Source organism: Pinus tabuliformis, chromosome 3_1 (genome assembly GCF_031772625.1).
Source record: "Pinus tabuliformis cultivar Carrire ecotype Pingquan chromosome 3_1, CPIR1, whole genome shotgun sequence".
Classification (NCBI taxonomy): Eukaryota; Viridiplantae; Streptophyta; class Pinopsida; order Pinales; family Pinaceae; genus Pinus; species Pinus tabuliformis.
Window position 1 is genome coordinate 975,361,078 of NC_142301.1, and position 24,209 is coordinate 975,385,286.

At 32.5% G+C, this 24,209-nt stretch overlaps 1 protein-coding gene across 1 annotated transcript; it reads left to right on the top strand.

The window, feature by feature from the left end:
* The first annotated feature begins 1,680 nt into the window (after window positions 1-1,680).
* On the top strand, window positions 1,681-4,875 carry LOC149191095 (phospho-2-dehydro-3-deoxyheptonate aldolase 1, chloroplastic-like). The gene is made up of 4 exons (XM_089410664.1): window positions 1,681-1,979; window positions 2,127-2,403; window positions 2,486-2,536; window positions 4,711-4,875. The coding sequence occupies exons 1-4, from the start codon at window positions 1,681-1,683 to the stop codon at window positions 4,873-4,875; spliced, it is 792 nt and encodes a 263-aa protein (XP_089266790.1).
* Window positions 4,876-24,209: the final 19,334 nt, after the last annotated feature.

Genomic DNA, 24,209 nt, shown 5'->3' on the forward strand with positions numbered 1-24,209 from the left:
AACGAATCCAGATAGGGGCATCATGATAGAAGAATGAACAGGCTGGTAAGGAGGGACAGGCTGCATTAATGCAGCATTGAAGTTGAGAGCAGAGGAATTAAAGACCGTAATTGCGCGAGGCCGAGTGGCGGTGGTAATAAGCCACGCGCCAACCCATTTAGCCGCCCACGTACCGATCAGACAATTAAACACCTGGATTAAATATTTTTACAATTGTTAAGGAATATACTTGCATTCATTTCATTTGGATACTAATATTTTGTATTCTCAAGCTTGTCTTGGAGTGTCCATTGCTTTGATCGTTTCTGGATGGAAATTGGACATTTGTTCTTTGTGAACTTAGCCTCCTAGTTAGGTGGTTTATGGCTTATTGCAGATATTATTATGCAACACGCCCACCTGAAATGTTCTTGTAAGCAGTAAATAATAAGGTATGCAATGGAATCACAACGTTAAAGTACCTTTTCCATATATCTAATCTATTAGAGTTCTTTTTCATGGTATTTTCCATCTTGCTGCAAGAAATAATATTTGGAGAATGGAAAAATGGATATTTTGCAAAGTAGTGGTTCATAGGAACTTGACTGTTGTTTTATATGAAGTGAAATTTTTACATCAATTGAGTTCAGGAGATGTCGATTTGGCATCGATTTAATTAGAAATGTGGTGGTTTATCTATGGAGGAGCATCTGTAAGACTCTCGAAGTTGTGTGACAACAAACATGGAAAAGGAAAGCACAGAGAACCAAAGACTATAATTGGGATTCTGTGAGAGACATCCAAGAAAGCCTTGGTTTAAATTCATAAATATCTTAAACAAGTGAGATATAGGAAACTAATTGGGAGCCTGACCAGTCCCAAATCAAGACAAATACAATGTTACTTGCAGAAGGTTCAAATTGTGGAATAAAACTCACATCATCATGGAATAGTGATTTGATCTCATTGCAAGGAGCAATTTCTGGTTGGTGAGGAAAATAGTATAAATTTTCCCATAACATAATATTTTACTTGTGTTGTAAATTTCATGGTGCTTCTGACTTTGAGCTTTAAAGGCATATATGCCATTATGAAAAACTAGTGTATTAATGGAAAACTATCACTTGTTTTGTAGGATGGATGGTATTTTTTATTTTTCATAGGTAAATGGCCATCTTGTTTTCTTTTGCACATGGATTTATGTTGTCAACTTAGATGCCACAGCTGGGGGGTATCTATTCTGTCATATTTCGTTGTATCCATTGATACTTGTAAAATCATGAGTTAGTTGTACCTAGAACTTGCATCATGTCTTGGTCGTAAGAACTAATTTTTTTCTTCATTGCAGAGTTTTGAGTCTGGTTCATTGTCATGGTAAGTGCACCAACTTACCAATTAGATCAATGGAGAAATGGAAATGGGTGGGTGATCATCCATAATGAAAAACTCTTTTAATTTTGTCATATGTTGATTTGATTATCAGTAGTTTTGTGAACAACTAGCATAGTGAAGTTGACTCTATGAACAATATGCTTTTAGTTCTTTCAGAGTATATTACCGATTTCTTGGAGACATTGAAAGTGAATGAAGCACAAAAAAACCACTATGTTTTCAAGGAATCATGGACTATTTGCAATGTTCAGGGAGAGTTTTCTTTGGTGCAAGGTTGAATTTGCAGTGGTAATACATGCTTATCTCACAATGATTTTTCTTCTGTCTAAGGTGGGGCGAATGGTTGGGAAGTTTGCTAAACCTAGATCAAATGATTTTGAAACTATGTATAGTGTGAAACTACCAAGTTATGGAGGAGATAATATTAATGGTGATACTTTCAACCTGAAATCTCAACAGCCATATCCTCAAAGGATGGTTGGTGATTTTTGCCAAGATGCTGCAACCCTCAACCTTCTTTGGCCGTTTGTAATAGAAGGTTATGCAACAATGCAACTTGTTATTCGATGGAATTTGGATTTCACCTCTAACAATGAGAAAGGGGAGAAATAATATTTTGACAAGGCCTTGCAAAAGCTTTCAAAATTCATTTTCAATCTTTTATTCTCGTTCTTTTATAAAGCATTACAAAGATTTTTTGAATTCATCTGTATATTATTGTTCTCTATTCTTGATAATGTGTATGTGTTTTAGGTGTATATGGAGCTTTCCCATCATGTCAATGAAGCTCTTGGATTCATGTCTACCTGTGGCCTTACAGTTGACCATCCCATTATGAATTCCACTGAATTCTGGACATCCCATGAATGCTTGCTACTCCCATATGAGCAAGAAATGACCAGGGAAGATTCCACTTATAGACTATGGTATGATTTCTCTGCTCATATATTGTGGGTTGGTGAATGCACCAAGCAGCCTGATGGTGCACATATTGAGTTCTTGAGAGGTGTCGCTAATCCTTTGGATCTCAAGGTACCAAAATTTCAATGCTCGTACCTTTTCTTGTTTGTTTGGTTATGGAAAACCTTAAGGTTTATTGCTTCGAAACTAGCAGAAACAGAAAGCACCTTCTGGGTTGAAGACATGTCCATTTGATGCTATCCAGGTAAATCACGCTTAAGCTTTCAATAAAGATGAAGGATTTCCCAACAGTTATTAATTTTTCTAGCGACATGTTAACTAGTAAATATTAGATTTGGAAATTGGCCTTCCATATAATTGTTTTCACATACTGCCCCTTGATGTTAACATTGTAAACATAGCCACATTTTTAAAAAATGAAGTTGCAGCCACTACATTATACTGAGGGATTTCATCTTCTTTGTTGATTTATATTTTTTAAATTGCCTTCTTGCTAAAGTTGGATGAATATTTTGGGGATACGTTTAGTCTATACTTGCTACACAAAATATATGTCAGTTTTTATTTATTGGCTTTTCATGCCTGTGGTCCTTTCATATGAATTTAATCTAGGATAGGAATTATCACTAAATATGTTAAAAATGTCAATAATGGATTCAGGTTATTCTTTTACAATAATTATAAAAACATCCCTCCTTATGAGTGGTATGTTCATCCTTCTATGTGATTGGGATTTATGAGGCACTTGTAGCTGATATATGCATGGTTTCTTCTATTTCTGTAGGTATTATAGTCTAGTTAGTGGTATCCTCCATTGTAAAAACTAGAGAGTGGGAGAATGAAGATGATATGCTAAGGAGGTATGGAGTCAAGCAATATTGATTATTTATATTATTTGATTGATGAGTTATTTAAACCTAAGCTAGTAATATTTGAATTCGTAATATTGATTTAGTTGGCAGAGAACCTACTGAAAATCCATGTTATGATAATAATCATTCCATTCTTCACTTAATACCTTGTTAGACAACTTGAAGGTCAACATTATCCTATTCTTTACTCTCACTGTAAAGCGGTTGTATCATAATCTTTGCACATAGGTGTCATTTTGGTCAAGTTATTTAGTCAATTGAAATTTTGCATTCAAATGACTTTGTTCTTTCCACCTGCATGTGTATTGTGGAACTACCAATACTGAGAAATAATTGTTTTAACCTTTTCATTGATTTGAAGTCATTTCAATTATTTAATTTCTAAATAACCAAGACTTTTTTTGATCAATTTATTCTATTGAGATTCAATATGTTAGTGGTGTTTCCCATGTTCTTTCTTAGATATGATGCAATTTTCATAAATTTGGTAAGGAAATTAAATAGGACATATGATGGTATGAGATTTAAGTATTGGAAATTCCATGATGAACGAAATATATCATAGAACATTATTTCATTATGAAAGCTTGTTACAGGCTAGGAAAGGGGTCTATTAGGTCAACCATAAATAAATTAGGGTAAAAGGTCAATGAATAGAACTTAAAAATCATGGGGATAGAGGTACTATAATGAGGATATTTAGTAATTTCTTATTGTTGTATCTTTTGATATCTTTATGATGGATCTGTGATAATATTCACATACCATTTTTAAATAATTGTGTACTTTGCAATTATGATCTACCCTTTCATATGTGGCATGGTATAAGATTTAGCATGTTGACCTCTTTAATGTAGGGTTTCCTTGTTGTGTTATTGGTGACTTGCATTTCCATGGACATATTTTCTTGAATATCGTACAACTTCTCTAGGTTGAGACTATTGTATCATGTAATCTAGCTTATCTAGGCTGAGACTGTTGTATCATGTAATCTATTGTATCATGTAAGCTAGTTGAGACTGATGATAACTTGAATTAGTTACCAATTTATTGTAGAAGTTGAGGTCGATTTCTTGCCTTTCAAATTACGAATGGGATGATTGTTTTCATCTTGATTCTTAACCCAGTAATGATAACCTGAAGCATGGTGGTGAATTCTTGTTGAGTCCATTGTGCAAAATGTTCACAATTTGTGATTAAGAAGATTATGCACTTCTGAATTACAATTGTAATTTGAACTAAAGATTATGGTAAATTTTAATTTAACAATGGTGCATGGACATCATAAGAAACATTCAAAATAGAATATGAAGAACAATTGGGTACATACTTCATATGCATTAAAAATTTCTTTTGTAACTAAATGTGAATTACAAGCATAATCTTAGTTGGATCTCCAATATATCTTAAACCAAATTTTCATTTTATTTTTTAATATTATTATATGTTATTGTATCCTACCTCATTTTATGGTTAGCATTGTAACCAAAATATGTATTGTGTGATGAAATTAATACTAACATGTAATATTGATTTTTTTTTCAAGAATGCTATAGGTAACGACCCCAGAGATGATGGTCCAGACTATGTTGAAGATACATTAGATATAGAAGATGATGATGATGAGGATTGTGATAGCACTGGTGATGATGATGATGGTGATAGCATTGGTGATGATGATGTGTACAAACTGATAAGGATAGCAGGATGATTATCATGAGGATGACATTGACTATGATCTTGGTGGTGCAGCTAGCTAGTGATATCTTGATGATCTTGGAAATTCCTATTTTTAGATGGATGTTGTGAATTAACCTTATAATAATGATATCTATAAAACATTTTGATTTGGTTATCATACATTGAATTTTAGTTGATTTTATTAAAGATAATGATGATAATATCATTATTATCTTGTTATTTTATAGATATATACTGAGAATTATCAACATTATTTTGATGAAGAATTATTATGTATAATGATATTACTATCTTTGGATGGATGTTGTGAATTTACCTTAGAATAATGATATTCATGAAATATTTTGATTTGGTAATCACACATTTGAATTTTAGTTGATTTGATTGAAGACGATGATGATATTATTAGTATTATCTTGTTACTTTATATATGTGTTGAAAATTGTCAATGGTTTCTAATGGAGAATCATTATGTACGATGATATTACTAATTTTGGGTGAACTTACCTTGGAATAATGATATTTGTGATTGGTATTGATTTGGTAGTCATATATGTATATTGAAAATTGTTAATAATTTTTTGATGGAGAATTATTTTATATGATGATAATGCTATTTTTTGGATGGATGTTGTGAGTCTCCCTTAAATTTCTTTACAAACACTATGTTATCAATTTGAATTGTCATATTTTCTTTAATGATATTTAGAAACTGTAATATATTTCACTGTGTAATTGGAATTAGTAAAATGAACCCATAAATGGGGTCATAAATGGAAATAACATCACACTCTAAACAAGAAGCCAAATGTGGATGTAAATGTGGTGTAACCATGGATGAAAAATTGAGAGTAGAATTGGATGTTAAATCGGGCATCAAAACATGATGCAAACAAGGACACAAAAAGGGTTTTAAACTAGAAGTAAAAGGGTGTAACACTAGACACAAATAAGGGAACCAAACATGGCATACAAAAGGATACCAAATTGGGCGCAAATAAGGACACAAAAATGGACACCAAACTAGATGAAAAAAAGACAAACAACTAGTAGACATAAAATTGGATGCAAAAGAGGATGCCAAGTTGGGTGCTAAAACTAAGAAAAAAAGGATGCAAATTTAGATGCCAAATGAGGATACAAAAAATGGTGTAAAATTGGGATGAAAAATTGGAGACAAAAGAGGATGTAAAAAAGACAAAAAAAAGATGCAAAATGGGGATAAGAAAAGGGTGAAACCAAGTATGCTATATTGGATGCAAAAAATAATGTATAACTAGATGCAAATTTATACTCAAACCTAGGCACAAAATGAGATGCTAATGTGGACACAAAATGAGGCAAAAAAAATGATGGAAATGTGGATGCCGAAAAAGATGCAAAATTAGACACCAAAAAGGATGCAAAAATGGATGTAAAAAATGATGCAAAATTGGACACATAAGTAAACATATAAAATTGTGTAAAAATGGGCATAAAAATGGCTCAAAATTGGATGCAATTTGAGGTGCAATGTTGGATGGAAAACGAGGTGCGAAACACAATGCAAAACTTGGTGCAAAAAAAATGCAAAAGTAGACATAAAAAATGGTTCAAAATTGAACGTAGCATTAGACACAAAATGGGATGCAAAGGTGGATGCAACACATGGCTCAACATAGGATGCAAGTTTGGATGCTGAAAAGGATATAAAATTGGAAGCGAGAAATGGGATTAAAAACGATGCAAAATTGGATGTAACAAATGATGTAAAATATGGTGCAAAAAAGGGAGAAAAATAAAATGCAAAAGTGGATGAAAAAAGTGATGCAAAACAAGATGCATAAATGGACACAAAAATGATGAAAAATTTGGTGTTAAATCATATTTAATATATGGTGCAAAATTGGATGCAAAAAATGGTGCAAAAATAGGTACAAAATTAGAAGAAAAAATTGGTGTAAGGCTAGATGCAAAAATTGGCACAAACTGGATGCAAAAAATGCGTTAAATCAAATGCAAAAGATGGTGTAAATCCTAATGCAAATGATGGCACAAAACTAGAAGCAAAGAATGACACAAAATTGGAAGCAAAAAATGCAAAAACATATGCAAAAATTGGCACAAAACTAGAAGAAAAACCTGTCATAAAACTAGATGTAAATCCTAGTGCAAAATTGGAAGGAAAAGTTGTCGTAAAACAAGGTGAAAAACTAGATGCAGAAAGTGGTGCAAAATTAGATGCAAAACATGGCACAAAACTAGATGCAAAATCGATGCAAAAAAGGATGCAAAATTTGGTGTAAAAAAGGATGCAAAATTTGGCACAAAAAAGACACTTTAAAAATTGTACAATAGAGTTAGATTTAGTGCTAGGCTGCTCATCCCAATTGGAAAACAAATGCACTAAAATATGGTGCTAAATCTAGCGCAAATTGCCTATTTTGTTGTAGTAACTATTGTTTTTAGTGCAAAAACTAGGGGTAAAATGAGGCAATATACAACATGATTTTTTCTTCCCTTATATTTTATGTTCAAGTGGGATTTTTGTCGATAGGTGGAGCATTTTGTATGACAATTGTTCTATAATTTTCCCTACATCTTCATGAATTTCCAGGGATTTTGATCACTGCGGATGATTGTCTCCTTCCTCAAAATTAAAGCTTGCATTGGTTACATGCCTACACAATGGAGTACATCTACTTGTCATATGTGGGGTACCTATAAATTGCATTGGAGAGTGTCTCACTATGGTAGGCTAGATATCCATTTTGACAAATACTACACTGATAACATACTTTCAAGCATTTATATTAATCTTAAAGGGTTCTTGTAGGTATAATGAGTATTTGCATCGAACAAAGATAGTGGTTTAGGTCCTTGAATTCTTTCTGCTATGACCTAGTCCAAATGAACTTGCCTTTGGTCCCACCCTCGTTCACTTTGATTATGGATTGAGCAATATGAAATAATCCCAAAACATAGTTGCAATAATAGTTGGAAAGGCCCAAAAATATATAGAGACATATTAGAGTTGTTGGGGATGGATAATCATGAATTACTGATATATTGGATGGATCCAAATGCACACCATGTTCAAAATATATCATATATATAGAATTTTCTATATGTTGAATGAGAATTCCTCCAAATTGGCATATAACTTATGTTGCCACAAGGTTCTTAGGATTTGTTGAAAATGTTGTAAATGCTCTACCCATGTTTTTCTGAATATGAGGATATTTTTCAAATATAAAACTCAAAAAGAATTTTTAATGCTTACATGATACCATCCATCATCCTCAAGAACATTGTTGGTGCATTAGTTAAGTCAAAAGGCATGACCAAACACTTGAAAATTTCCTTCTTTAGACTTGAAGTCTATCTTCCATACATCGATTTTCTCAATTAATACCATATGATAGCTTGAATTTAGATCATTATTACTAAACAAATTGGCACCCTTGAGTTGAAAAAAAAGATTGTAAATCTAGGGAATTAAACATTGGTTCTTGATTATGATTTGTTTAGATCTCTAGAGTTAATACAAATTTGACATGTACCATATTTCTTTTACACCAACACAATTAGACACACATAAGGTGAGGAACTTGGTCAAATGTGGTCATTTTGGATGAGCTCTTGATTGCGAAATTTGATTTACTCATTTTATAGAAGAGATCATCTGTATATTGATTTGTTAGGTAAAGTAGAAATATCTATCAAATCAATTAAATGTTTTATCATTAAATGCAGAGGAACCTCTACGTATGAAGAAAATATATCTTAATAATATCATCTATCATGTCCATGTACTTTTTCTATGTAGAGAGACCCCATGCATATGCCATGATGGTTGAATTAATCTTCCATTCAACTTCTGATTGAATCATGAAGAGGAAAATTCTCCTAGTCTAACACATCACTTATCTACACTACTTTCACCAAGATCAAGGAAATTGTGGTAGTCGAAACTACCTGTAGTACCATATACAAATGAAATCCAAAAATAGTAATGACAATTTGGGGTCTAGACTCATAAAAAACATGAATTTTTCAACATATAAGGTTGTCTAAATTAACATCACAAAATTCAAGTGGGGAAGATCACAATACCTCATATTTGAAGGGTTTGATGATGAAGGATAGGTAGCATTGCTAAATTATGTGGACACATCATTCTTGGCTCTACCAATAGATGGTATAACGATAGGGGTGTGGCATTGTTGATAACTTGAATCTTTTTATGACCTTGGCTAAGGCCAAGTTCATCTATTTTCCATTATTAAGAATGAATGTAGTAGAGTCCCCTTCATCCACATCCATGAATTGAAGAAGCTATTTTCTTCCTTATGATCATCTACCTCTTCTAATTGGACTTTTGTGGTTGTCTTTGTAGCATTGAGACTTTCAATAATAATCTTCTTTCTCTTATCTAGTTTGAAATAAGATTCTAAGATAGATTATTACTTTGAGGATTTTGGCTCATTTATTTTCTTCAAGAAACATTAATCAATGTTGTGCTAGGGCATTTTCTGGAACTCACACCACTTTCCATTGTCCTTTGAATTCCCATTACCATTCTTTTCTTACAACTTGAACTAGTTGTCTTGAGGTTGGGTATTGTTGTTTTGTTGTTTATTTTATGAGTGATGGTCACATTTTATCACGGGTTTGTTGTGGTGGATTTGTAGACCTAAACTCCCACTTAGTCTTCTACTTTATTTTGACAACATATTAATAAGTGACTTTTAATGAAGAGATAGAAACTCCATGTTTTTTTGTTTGTGCATATGTAGTCCACTATGATTCTTCAAGGCCAAGTTCCACTTAAAGTCTCCAATACCCAACTTTGAGTGCAACGTATGGAATATATTGGTGAAGTTTAGAGTTGTCTTATATCCCTCTTGGTGGAAAGTTTTCCATGTCAAGTACTTTTCATCATAGTTTTAATTAGGGTAGAATTCCTCCTTAAGGGAATCAATAAAAGCTACCTAAGTGGGTTTTTCTCTAAATTTTGTACTCATTGTGTTGCGATTTTCTTGCATTGGTAAGAAAATCCCTCTGCTATAAGGTAAACAATAGATAATGGTTAGTTGTGGGACAAAAACAAGAGTATTACCATATAAAATTAAAACAAGAAAGCTTACATGCAACTAAAATACAAGTTTAATTGCAACAATGTCATTTAAACACAAAAAATGGATGGAAACAATAATACTCATATGTTATTCCAATGGAAAACCATGAAATGAGTAATAACACCTAGTGAGAATGGATATATACAAATGGGCTCCAACACTCTCCTTATAATGGGTCCTTTTGCTTCTTGAAAGTTCTCTCTAACAATGGTGAATGAAGAAGTCTTTATTCTTTGAGAAAATAACATAAGAAAACACGAGGGAAATAAATAGTATATATGAGAAAATGATATTATTAATCTTGAATCCTCCAACATAACCTAGTAATTCTTCCTTCTTTCAAATGATGCACCATGACTTTCATTTATAGAAAAAATATAAAATCCAGGAAGAGCTAGTTTCAATGTGAAATTTCTTCATTCAAATGGTTTTTCAATGCTTGAAAGAGGCTTTAGGGGGCCAAGGTACTCCTAATTTTTGGGATGAGAGTTTGAATTCTTTTATACATGAACCTAAAGACACTTAATTTGAACCTTCCACCTTAAATGCATCGAAGAGGTCAATTTCACTTGTGAAAGTAGATTTTTGTAAGTATTAAAGGATCTCCCATTCAAATTTTGTGAATTGTAGCAAAGGCATGTCATGGTAGTAAATTAAAACCAAATTTCAAAGGATTGTTTCTTGCTATTTGAGGTGTTGTAAATCAGCCTTGAGGTAGTGTTATTATGTTTTATTCTTTGATGATGCTTTTGAATAATCACTTGAATGTCTATTATGAGTGAGTTTGAAGTGATAGAAATCATTTTTGACATGTTTCTCCTAGTAACCCTCAATATTTGACATGGAGAAGGGACTTAAGGAGTGAGAAAATGGTATTTTCACAATATATATATATATATATATATCTCTATATATATGTATATATATATATATATATATATATATATATATATATATATATATATATATATATATATATATACATATATATACATATATATAGATATATATATATATATATATATATATATATATATATATATATATATATATATATATATATATATATATATATATATATATATAATATATATATACATATATATAGATATATATATATATATATATATATATATATATATATATATATTTTTAATAGAGTAATAACCCTCTAATATTTTTAAACATTTCCTCAAAGAATCTATGTATATTTTTCCTTCACATAAAGGAAAATCAAAGTTAACTTGTACCTTGAAGGGAATCACACATGAAAAATGTCTACTAGTTGAAGGTGCCTCTTTTGCCTTTGGAAATAATTGAAGGATATTAGAGAAATTATTTGTCATATTGTTCCTCTGTCATGCAAGGGATTCTTTGAGCAATAACATGATAGGATATTTTACTTTTTCATCTCTATTTTCTTCCACCATAGAATGCCACTTGGGTAAGTCAGAGTGGCCTTCCCCCCAAGTTCAATTAATTTGAGACCCAACTCCCTATATGTTGACCTTGTAAGGGACATGCATATGGAAACAACAAAGAATAAATTACTTTGATACCACTGATATAGATTATCTAGAGAAAAAAATAGAGGAGGAGATATAAATGGAAACACACACAAAGATATCGTAAAGAGAAAAGTGATATGGTAGAACCCAAATTGTATCAATGAATGAAATGGGAAAAATATTGAAAATGAAAATCAATACAAACTAACCGAAGTAGTGGTAGATTATCTTTGAATAGTGATGTGTTAGTTAGGCTCATTTATAAGAAGACAATAAAAGAGATCAAATGTTCATTTTTTAACATAAATTAAGACAATATAGGATGTAAAAACCCTAAATATGCTTGAGGAGGCTAGTTTCTACATCAACTTCCCAGGGGCATAACTTTTGTAAAAAGCTTCGTTTATGGTGTTTCTTGGACCATTACAAAGCTTAGTAAATGGTTTATGAATTTGATAGATGAATCAAATATTGCATGGAATAAATAAACTATAAAGACTTTGTGACACCCCTATTTTTTTATTGTTTGAGGACATAACTACTTTTAGATTGTTGAACTAATGGCTATGGAAGGGGGATTGAAACTATTTGACTATGTAATTAAGTTTTATTTTATTAAATTAATAAATGTGTTGTTGGGGATATTTGGGAAACAGAACTTGAGTAATAGAGACCTCTTACTATTTTATAAAAAGTTATTAGTGGTTAAGTCCACATGGTGGACCTTCCCAAATATTCTTGTAAAAATACGAAGGAGAAAATAAACAAATAAAAAAAATAGCAATATGGGAGAGGAAGATTATGCTAAAACTTAACTATAGAGAAATACTAAGTTGGGTGAAAAGAAAAAGAAATCACATAAGGAGAGAAAGGTGTGCTTTAAATGAAAAAAGAAAATATTTTTCCTAATTTAAATAAAAGCTTAGGCAACTAAAGGATTCTAATCATTAAAGAAGGACATTGCTAAGGAAAAATATACTTGAAAGATCTATAATAAAACCACTCAGGAATGCAAGAAGGTTGTTTATTCCTGATGACAAGAAGGTATGAGCTCGGGGGGAATTTCTAGTGGTAATTCATTGGTTAGGTCGAACGTGCTCCATTCCTGAATATTCACAAGTAACTGATTACGATTAGATGAATTGTGTTTCATGAATATTTATTGGACTACTTATTTTCTATTGTTATTGTTACTATTATGAAATTTTGTTAGCAATTCTTGTTTTGAAACTCTGTTAGAAGTAGTTAAAGAACTATTATGGTAGTTTGATAAAGTAAATAAATATTAACAAAAATTATATAGTTGTAGTATAAAGACATGAGTTGATCGTATATGTATTAGAATTTCAGATATTACACCATGCAATAAGTATTTTTCTTATAGTACATGCATGGGAGGAATTACTCTTATGTATTAATGGGTAGAGTTCTGATTAGAATACTATAACAAATCTCTAAATTATGTTTTGGACAAAAGGTTAGTTATCTATATATATATATATATATATATATATATATATATATATATATATATATATATATATATATATAAAAGGAAATTTCCATTAGTTTGAATGAAGATATGTAACATAAATAATTATTGAGGAAAATACTCATAGGAAACTAGTGAGTAAATTTTGAGTAAGGAAACATGAAATACTTATAATATTTATGTAGATTGAATAGATTATCTACTATGTTTGTGAGTCTAGGAGAATTTCTGATTAGTTACAGGAAATATATGTGTGTGTGTGTGTACTATTATAACTTTCTTAGCAAGAATATGTACAACTAAATTCCAAATAGATTTATGTGATTAGTGTAAGGGGAGCAATCCTGAAAATTATAAATAACCAGAAGGGTGTAAAATTGTGGATAAACAATAATATGATGATAGCCTATTACTCAATCATCAACTCTATTATCTCTTTAGGAATGTAATAAAGAGTTACAAAACAAAATATGCTCACTCATAAAAGACCATTATACACTTTGTTCAGATTTTTGAACATGACATATTGGTATAGTTATAGTAGTTAAATAAATTGAGCTAATGTGTGAATAAAATGTGAAATCTGAGGTATAGTAAGATTATCAGTTAAGAAATAGTAATATGGTGTAAGTGATGTCGATGATAAAAAATACAAATGAAAGGAAAATACGTAACACTATGGGCTAAGGTATTACACATGGCATTAAATATCATTTACTTAACAAGTTTCCAGAGCATATTAGGAAATACAAGAGTGAAATTGAAATAAAGTAAAGTAAGACATAATAAAAGGAAAGAATGAAAAAATATAACATTAGTCATGATAAAAGGAATATTTTCCTTTATTATAAATATAGACAGAGTTACATGGTCTATCACAAATGGAAGATCATATTCCAAGTTTACAAACTCTAATGAATGTACATAGAGAGATGTGAACGAAATAATAAAAACCTATTGAGAAATTCAAAATAGGCATAGAGAGGGTATGTACATTTGTTAGGGTTTTGATGTACATAGAGAGATGTGAACGAAATAATAAAAAAATATTGAGAAATTCACAATAAAAAGACAATATTACCTCTACTAATAAAGCGACAGGTGACTTCCTCTATCATAAGTGTGGTAATTTTGAAGAAAATGTGTGAAAACTGAACCATATGGCTGGAAAATATGAGATACATTGCAGAGCAAGCAAAGTCATGCTCTGGCCACATAACAAATCAATAATGAGCCAGAGGAATTGAGTCTAGGGTTTTCTTACCTGGTGGAAAGATTCAAGGAAATCTCCATCGTCATATTCAAAATTTTAATCACAACCATTTATGAATTTTAGTATAGTGAGTTCATGTGACCACATGCGAGGTCATATGAGTAAGGACTTGTGTGTCATACTCATGGAAATTCCATGTGGTGTGAATGACCCATGCCATACCCCAAAAATTATACATATAGACCTAAAGTGTTGTATTACGCGCAATGAAAAATTGATACAAGAGACTAATCCTAGAACGACCCATATATTCAATATTTAGATCATGTCTATAAGTACTACTTGAGGTATTTATGATTGAAGTTTGCAACACCTATATGTATATAGGTATAGAGAATATTTGTAAGGGGATTGAATTGTAATATAAGAAAATATACATTAGAGTATTGTGAACCCATGAAATACCTTATACAATTCAAACATAAAGTTCATTTATGTGAAATATATTAAAACCCTTATGAAGATGTATGGATTAAGGAGTACCAGAGGAAACCATAATGTCATTCTTGTCCTAATCCCATTAAAGTAATAACAAAGTAAATGAAAGTTCTCGATTATGTTCAACTTAGAGAAAATGAATGTCGAAGAGTACCAAAAGTAGTTAAGACTCATTTACTATATATATATGGGTGTGGAAATGAGGTATGTTACATGTGGCATCCGATCTGTAGGTTCAAAATTGAGGTGTAAAGGTCCAACCACAACTTAAATAATGGCGCAAAAAATGTTTTTTTCAATAAAAATAATTTTGAATTCTTGTCATGAGGTATAGTAGTAAGAAAAAAGGAGTGAAGTGATAGTAGAGCCCTCTTCCCAACCTCCCAGTGAAGGAGATCAAACTTGGGTTCAGTCGCGAGATGAAACTTCACCTCCAACAACCCAACTTCTGGAAACTGGGAAAGACATGAGACAAGAGTCAACCAATATCAGAGATAAAAATGACCACTTTCTAAAGGCAAGTGTAGAGTAGTAGAATCTCATTAAAGAGTTGAATGAAAAGTCAACCCATAAGCCTCTAGGTACAGGGGTAGAAGGGGACAAAGAAGATCCCTTAAAGCGGAAAATTGTTGAAAATGAACCTAATAAGTCTCAAAATGAATATGACAAACCTACATGTGAAGAAGAATCAGATAAAACATCTCCAGAGTCTACTAAATCAAGAGAGAAAAATAAAATTGAACTCTAGGCAGAGTTCAAAAAGATCAAAACACCAACATTTGATGGAGAAAAATAAGAAGATGCATAATCCTAGTTGTTGAAAATCACTAAATATTTTCAAGTACACAAATATTCCAACAATATAAAAGCCATATTGGTAGTGTATCAACTACACGGAAATGTCGCACTATGGTGGGAGGAAGAAAAAATAATGCACAATATAGAAGAAAAGGCAGTCACCTGGGAATAATTTTAGAAACATTTCAAGGCAAAATATCTAGCTGAAATATATTATGATGACCTAGCTAAAGAATTTCATGGTCAGAGGCTGGGGAAGTTGAGTATGGACGAGTTTATGGAAAAATTTACAAACATGTTAAGATATGTTTCGTACAATAGAGAGGAAAAAGTGAACATGCAACGTTTTCTGAATTGTCTTCCTCTCTCATATAAGGAAAAAATTGAATTTGAAAATCCAAAAACCATTGATGAAGCTGTAAGAAAAGAGAGTATCTCTTATCAACAATTCAAACAGAAGAATGAAGGTTTAAAATACTAGTCTAATAAAGATAAAAATAATTTTGGAACTAGAATTAAGAAATCAAAATCCTTTATTCTGATTTTTTTTGGAAAGGACCATCAATGTAAGAGGTTCAACTAAACTAACCAACCACAACATGCACAGTCTCAAACTGGTTCCAAATAAATTGATCTGAACAATAAAGGGATGAATGGTGGAAGAGAAAGAGAACCTATAAAATGTTAGGGCTATGGAGAACCCTATCTACTGAGGAACTGCCCATACAACACCATATTAGTTCAAGCATTGTAAGTTGTGCAAGAGGAAACCACAGTAAATGACATAGCCAGAAATGTACCAAAGATTAATGCTTCTCTAGAAGACAGACAAGCAAAGCATTAGTCAACCATGATTGAGATTGAAGGTATTATTCTAGATCAACCTGTATCTATTTTAGTAGATCCAAGAGCTAGTCTTAGTTATGTTAGTCCATAAGTTGTGGAAATGCAAGTTGAATGTTGAAAAATTTTAAAAATCATGGTTAGTTCAGCTAACTACAGGCACAAAAATAAAATTAACAAACTGGGTAAAAAAAATTCATATACAGTTGAATGGATGTAAAAGAAAATTAAATCTGAATATACTCCCTCTAGGTTCTTATGATTTGCTGATAGGAATGGGTTGGCTGGAGAAAACAAAATATGTAGTAATTTTTTTCGAGAAAATTGTTACTTATGTAACTGATGAAGGAAATGTTCAAGTGATTAAAGGCATACCCAGGCCTATCTCCACCAGAATTTTTTTTAGTCTTACAGCTTAAACAATGTGCCCGAAATGATGTAAATTATTTGTTGTTCAAATTAAAGAAAAAATAAATAAATATAGATTATCTGCCTATAATTAGAGAATTTAAAGATGTATTCCCAGAAGAAATTCTAGGATTACTACCAATAAGAGACATAGATTTCCAATTGACTTGGTACCATGAGTCATACCTATGTCTATCCCTAAAATTATGGAATTGAAAATGAGGTTACAAGAGTTATTGGATAAGGGTTATATCAGACTAAGTATTCCCCCTTAGGGAGCCCCAGTGTTGTTTGTAAAGAAAAAATATGGGACTTTCAGGATGTGCATAGATTACAGACAACTGAATAAAATGACAATTAAGAATAAATATCTTTTACCCCAAATATATGATCTGTTATATCAAGTTAGAGGGGAAACAATGTTCTAAAAAATAGACCTTAGATCATGTTATCATCAGTTAAGAATAAAAGATGAGGACATACACAAGACTACATTTAGAACAATGTATGGACACTTCAAATTTGTGGTACTACCCTTTAGTCTTACCAATGCACTTGCTATTTTTATGTGCCTAAAGAATAGTGTGTTCAACAAGTATCTAAACAAGTTTGTATTGGTTTTTTATTGGCGATATTTTGATATATTTGAAAAACTACGAAGAACATGAAGAACATTTAAAAATATTATTTCATACCTTGAGAGAACATCAGTTGTATGCAAAGTTCAGCAAGTGTGATTTTTATAAAGATAAAATTCAATATTTGGGTCATGTTATTTCTAAGGAAGGAATATTTGTTGATCCTGAAATGGTTAAGGCAATTTTAAACTGGCCAATACCTAAGGATGTAGTATATATTAGATCCTTCATGGGTATTATTAGGTATTATATAAGATTTATTGAAGGATTTTCTAAATTAGCCTATCTCATCACTTCTTTGCAAAAGAAGGGAGTGAAATTCAACTAGACATCAAAATTTCAAGAGAGTTTTGATAGATTGAAACACCTATTAATAGTAGCCCCAATATTAAATATTGTTGATCCAAAGAAAGACTTTATTGTGTGTACATATGCATGTTTTCAAGGGTTGGGTGGTGTATTAATGAAGGAAAACTATGTGGTTTCTTATGAATCAAGAAAATTGAAGACTCATGAAAAGAAATATGTTGTTTATGACTTGGAATTAGCTTTTGTTATACATGCATTAAAAATGTGGAGACATTACTTATTGGGAAACAAATTACTCTTATTACTCACCACATAAGTTTAAAGTATTTTTCTAGCTAGTCAGATTTGAATGCTAGATAAAAAAACTGGATGGAATTTTTGAGTGAACTTGAATTTGACGTTAAGCACATAAAGGGAAAGAGAATAAAGAAGAAGATCTCCTGAGTAGAAATGCAAACCAAACAGCTGAAATTTGTGTTACTAGTGCAAGAACAAATTTTGTAGAATAGATAAGGATAACAACTTTAAATGATTAATTTTATGGACCTTTGCAACAAAAATTACAACATGCAGAGCTTCCAGGTTATGCAGAAAATCAAGATAGATGATTAATGTTCATAATATATGTTCCAAATGAACCTGTTGTAAAGTAGTTAATTCTAAATGAACACCATCGAAAAACTTTTTCCAGGTCATCCTGATTATTATAAGATGATCACATCATTAAGAAAGAACTTTTATTGGTTGGTCATGAAACAACAAGTAGTTGAGTATTTGGCTAAGTGTTTAGAATAGCAACAGGTGAAGATGGAGCACCAAAACATAGTTGGACTACTAAACCCTTTACCCATTCCTGAGTGGAAATGGGAAGCTACCTCTTTGAATTTTATCACTGGTTTGTCAAGAACCAAGAGACACCATGATTCAATTATGATAGTAGTGGATAAATTAAGGAAGCCCATTTTATACCTGTCCACTCCATGTTCGGAGCCACACAAATTGCAAATATTTTCATGAAATAATTTTTTCAGTTACATAGAGTATCGAAAATAATTATATCAGACATATACACTTAGTTTAATTCAAACTTCTAGAAGACACTGATTGGAGGAATGGGTACGCAACTAAAATTTAACACAACCTATCATCCTTAAATAGATGGCCAATAGAAAGAACAAATCAGATATTAGAAGACATGTTGAGGATATATGTTATGGATCAACCCAGTAAGAAGATAGTTACTGATCAAACAAGAAAATGAACTGGTACCCTTTTTTTTGAGGTAGTAAAAAATCACCCGATTTTGAAAAGTGGTGATGCCAGAATACACTTTTTTTTAGCATATTTTTGACACTTTAAATTTTCTTATGTATCAAGTATGAACATTTTTTTTAAACGTTAGTGTTTTTTATCTTGATTTTGAAAAGTGTTGATGCAACATCAACACATTTTTTTAAAGAGTTTATTTTTGACACTTATTTATTTATTTATTTTATGTATAAAGTATGAACACTTTTTTTAAATGTTAGTGATTTTCATCTTGATTTTGAAAAGTGTTGATGTAGCATTAACCCTTTTTGTTTAGAGGGCTTATTTTTTGCACTTGAAATTTTCTAATGTATTAAGTGTGGATATTTCTTTTAAATGTTTGTGATTTTTATGTTGGTAATAAAACATACAAATAAAAATAAAAAAAACATGACCAAAAGAACCCAAATAATGAAAAATATATATAAAAAAAAGAAGAAAAAACCCATAAAATGTAAAAAAAAAAAAAAACAAAACAAAAAATAAAAATTAAATAAAAATATCAAAAAATAAATAAAAAAGGAAAATATTTCAAAAAAACATAAAATTTAAAGAAAAAAATTGAATTAAACAAAGTCTTTCGGTAGAAATCACTGGAGAGAATTTTTTTTTGGCCGATGCATTTCGAACCAACAAGTGTGGTTCATCATCAGGACCAAATGAAGAGGCAGACCATGGCAAAGGCTTAAATAGAGAGCAATGTAGAGACATAATTTCAAGTAACGGCTATATTTGAACAATAATGTTTAAATTATAATATTAATTTATTAATATATTAAAAACAAATATTATTAAGTAACGGTTATATTAAACGGCTAGTTTTTGAAAAAATATTTAAATAATGGTATTATTTCATTAATTTATTAAAAATATTAATAGGTAACAACTATATTAAACGACTGATTTTTGGAAAATAATATTTAAATTAATTTATTAAAACCAAGTATTACTAGTTCTTGAAAAATAATATTTAAATAATGATATTAGTTTAGTAATTTATTAAAATATTAATATGTAACGACTATATTAAACGGATAGTTTTTGAAAAAATATTAAACAAGGTCTTTCGGTAGAAATCACATGAGAGATTTTTTTTTTTTTGGCCGATGTGTTTCGTACCAACAAGTGTGGTTCATCATCAGGACTAGATGAAGAGGCAGACCACAACAAAGGCTTAAATAGAGAGCAATGTAGAGACATAATTTCAAGTAACGGCTGTATTTGAACAATACTATTTAAATTATAATATTAATTTATTAATATATTAAAAACAAAAATTATTAAGTAACGGTTATATTAAATGGCTAGTTTTTGAAAAAAATATTTAAATAATGATATTATTTCATTAATTTCTTAAGAATATTAATAGGTAACGACTATATTAAACGGCTAGTTTTTGAAAAATAATATTTAAATTAATTTATTAAAACCAAGTATTACTAGTTCTTGAAAAATAATATTTAAATAATGATATTAGTTTATTAATTTATTAAAATATTAATATGTAACGGTTATATTAAATGGTTAGTTTTTGAAAAAATATTTTTATTTTATTATTATTATTATTATTATTATTATTATTATTATTATTATATTTTTATTTTTATTTATTTATTTTATTTTATTTTTTATTTTTTATTTTATTTTATTTTTTATTTTTTATTTTTATTTTTATTTTATTTATTATTATTATTATTATTATTATTATTATTATTATTATTATTTTTTATTATTATTTTATTTTATTTTATTTATTTATTTATTTTCATTTTCATTTTTATTTTTATTTTTATTTTTATTTTTTTTGAATTTGTCTACTCCTATATTGATACAAAATATTTTTACACTTAGGCCATGGCCTTGAGAAAGCTAGCCCAAAGATGCGGCATGTTTACATAGCATAGCTGAACATTGCCCATAAAAACCTGCTGAGTGTTGCCTTGAGGGACTATTAGGAACCTAACCATGACTAATACAATAAAACATGAAGCCCCCATTATCGTACTTGAAACTAAAAATTGAATAGAGGCCATTCAACAATCGTAACAAGATGACTGGACCACGACAAGTGAACTGAGAAGCACTGCCTAGAACAAAAATTGAGGGCAAACTTCAGAAACAGCTGAGACTGAAATCGAGACCAAAAAACATAGACTAGCAGAGTGCCACCCTCGAAGGGGAAACCGACGACTAGAGCTAGAGCGCTTATCATGACGGTCAAGTAGGTGATACATGAGTACCCTCGAGCATACAAAGTTTCAAAAAACCATAGAGCGCAAACATGTTTAAACGTCATGAGAGGTGGAGGGCTGCTCTTCAATGATGCAACATCCATATTTGTAGTCGTCTTCGTCCTCAGAGGGATGGCCCTCTTTTCTTGTAGTGCCGCTGCCGGTAGGGACACTCGGGCCTGCCTGATCATCCATGACCTGGGATGCCATGCATTTACTCGAGCCTGAGGCCTTGCTCTGCTTGTAATCCATCTGAGTGGTACCATATCTGTCTTCCGCCAGCATTTCCCTAGTCACCCCAGGGGAAACAGCTTCCTGACCAGCAGTAATCTCGCTAAGCTCTATGGTAATAGAAGCCATGAAGGAGAAATTTCCATGGGTGCAGGGGAACTGGAGCCGAGTGGTATTAGTAGTAGAATTGAAAGAGCTTGCTGCCAAATTGTGATGCCCTCTACCTCGTCCCCGACCACTCCTTGTAGCAGGATAGCGGTCCGAGCAGAAGTCCGAACAAAAAGTCGAGGAATCCATCATGGAGGAGGAGGCCTGGCGGACAGTTTGCCCCTGGGAGCTGCCTCTCCTGCAACTCATCCTCTGGCGAAGTTTGGGCATAGTGGGAAAAACAGGAAGATCAGAGCGGGCTGCAAAACTAAGGAGGCCGAAAAGGACTAAAAATAGCTTGGCTTCAGCACACAGATGGGCAAAGGGGAGGGTAGAGGACAAGTAGCTATTGAAATTGCAGATATGGTAGTGAGAAACCTGAAGCCCCAGCTAGAAATCCACCCAACGAACCAGAGCCCAACGTTTCCCTAGGATGGTTCGAGAGGGAATCTCTGCAGTGGCAAAGGAGTGACTTGAGCGCAAATGAGACGAGCTAAGGGCACCATGATTAGAAGATGAACAGGCCGGAGAGGAAGGACAGGCTGCATTAAAGTAGCATTAAATTTGAGTTCAAGGGAAATAAAGACCGGTTCTGTGAGAGGCCGAGAGGCGGTGGAGATGAGCCACGCGCCCACCCATTCTGCTACCCACGTACTTGTACCACATTTAAACACCCGGATCCAGGAAGTTTTTGAAAAATATTAAAATAATGATATTATTTCATTAATTTATTAAAAATATTAATAGGTAATGGCTATATTAAACGGCTAGTTTTTGAAAAATAATATTTAAATTAATTTATTAAAACCAAATATTACTATTTCTTGAAAAATAATATTTAAATAATGATATTAGTTTATTAATTTATTAAAATATTAATATGTAATGGTTATATTAAACGACTAGTTTTTGAAAAATAATATTTAAATTAATTTATTAAAACCAAATATTACTAGTTTTTGGAAAATAATATTTTTTTTGTGTAAATAAGCTTTTGTATTAACAAGTAAAACATATATTACAAAACTTCTGCCGAGGCAGATTGCTGGCTGCATGGCAAGCCTTACTCAGTAGCAACAGATTGAAAAGGGAAGAGAGAGCTATAGAAGACATAGAGAGAACTAGAGCTGCCTAGAATAACACCACGCAGGGTGACTTGATCCCAAAAAACTGATTATCACATATCTGAAAAAACACAGTAACAGAAAATATAGCAGAGTCCCGCAAAGGGACAGGGGAGACTAATCATGGTTGTTGGGAGGGGTTGCATGCGCCTCTCTTTGCCTGGGGGCCTGGGCCTGGTGGATGCACGACAGTCCTCCCTTCGGCGAATCAGTGGGCTTGCTATCCTTCTCAATGGATTTCTGGAGGAGCTTGATCAGAACCGAGAGCTTTTTGCTGATGGAATCCATCTCCTGATGCAGAGTGCAGAGTTTGAATTCGCTGCTTTCGACCGCAGCTCGGTGTTCCTTTGTCATCTGGGCTGCGAACTGTTGGAGGGTGCGAAGTTTCTCCGCCTGTTCCCCTTGAACGTCCATGGCTTTTGCTACCATGGTCTTTATCCACCATGCTTTGGCTTGAGTGCGGACAAATTGAGTTGCTCTGGTGTTGGGCGTACCAGGGTCCTGCAACCAATCCACTTCCTGGCTGAGCTGGTGATCCGAGAGCTTTGCTTCCTCTTCTTGAGCAGAGGCCTCCAAGTCTATAATTTTTCTCTTATTCCTCTGAGAAGTTCTCCGCTCAAACAATTCTCGGGCCGTCTGCAGGTCTTTGTTTGCCGATTGATTTCGGCTGCTATTGCCCGCCATGAGAAACCTTTCGTGACTGATACCCTCCTGTATGCAAATGGGAAAGTTGATACTCTGCCTTCTGAGCGCATGAAACATGATGCTCCAATGGAGAGCAGGAGCAAATATATAGAAATTGGCGGGGAGGTTTCGGGCTGGGGAGTGGATCGCGGTGTGATCCTTGCCTGTCCGATCACCATAAATGTTATTGTGCGAAAAATTGGAGGGGTTTTCCATTGATTGGGAATGTTTGCCTTCGCCGCCTCCTGCACGATCTTGAGAGTGCCACGTGTCCCTCCGTCCCGCGCTTCTGCGTCGGGCTATGTCATCCTGGATCATGTTTCTGTACAAATCCCTGTAACCTGCTATATTCATGAATGCCCTTAACCGGCTTGTCCTGCGGTAGTTGTTAGGAGTTGATGGCCCCAGTCCCGTCGGCCTATCCATGTACCTGTGTAAGATCATTAAACGGAATGCTGACCTGCCCTTTCCGCAGCCACTAAATCTAAGCGAGCGAGTTGAGAGCATCGGTCTTTTAAATGATGATTTTCCACCATTTGCCAACAGCTGTCCACCATTTCAGCTGGGTATTCGATCCCGTGGTTAGCCAAGTGGTCGGCGACCGAATTTGCCTTTCTCCTTACTGCTTGGAAGACGAGGCCTTTCATTCTTCCAAGCAAATTCCCAATATTTTCTGTGACCATGGATAGGCGCCAGTGCTTCGTTACTTTGCTTATTGGAGTGCCCCTGTAAATTTTCTTGGCCACTGCTATGGCTATCTCAGAGTCGCCCTCAATTATTGCGTTTTCTGTG

Coding starts and splice junctions, on each gene's coding strand:
- LOC149191095 (XM_089410664.1), top strand. CDS start 1,681: ATGATTTTTCTTCTGTCTAAGGTGGGGCGAATGGTTGGGAAGTTTGCT. Junction 1,980..2,126: donor AACAATGAGAAAGGGGAGAA/ATAATATTTTGA, acceptor TGTGTTTTAGGT/GTATATGGAGCTTTCCCATC. Junction 2,404..2,485: donor CTAATCCTTTGGATCTCAAG/GTACCAAAATTT, acceptor CGAAACTAGCAG/AAACAGAAAGCACCTTCTGG.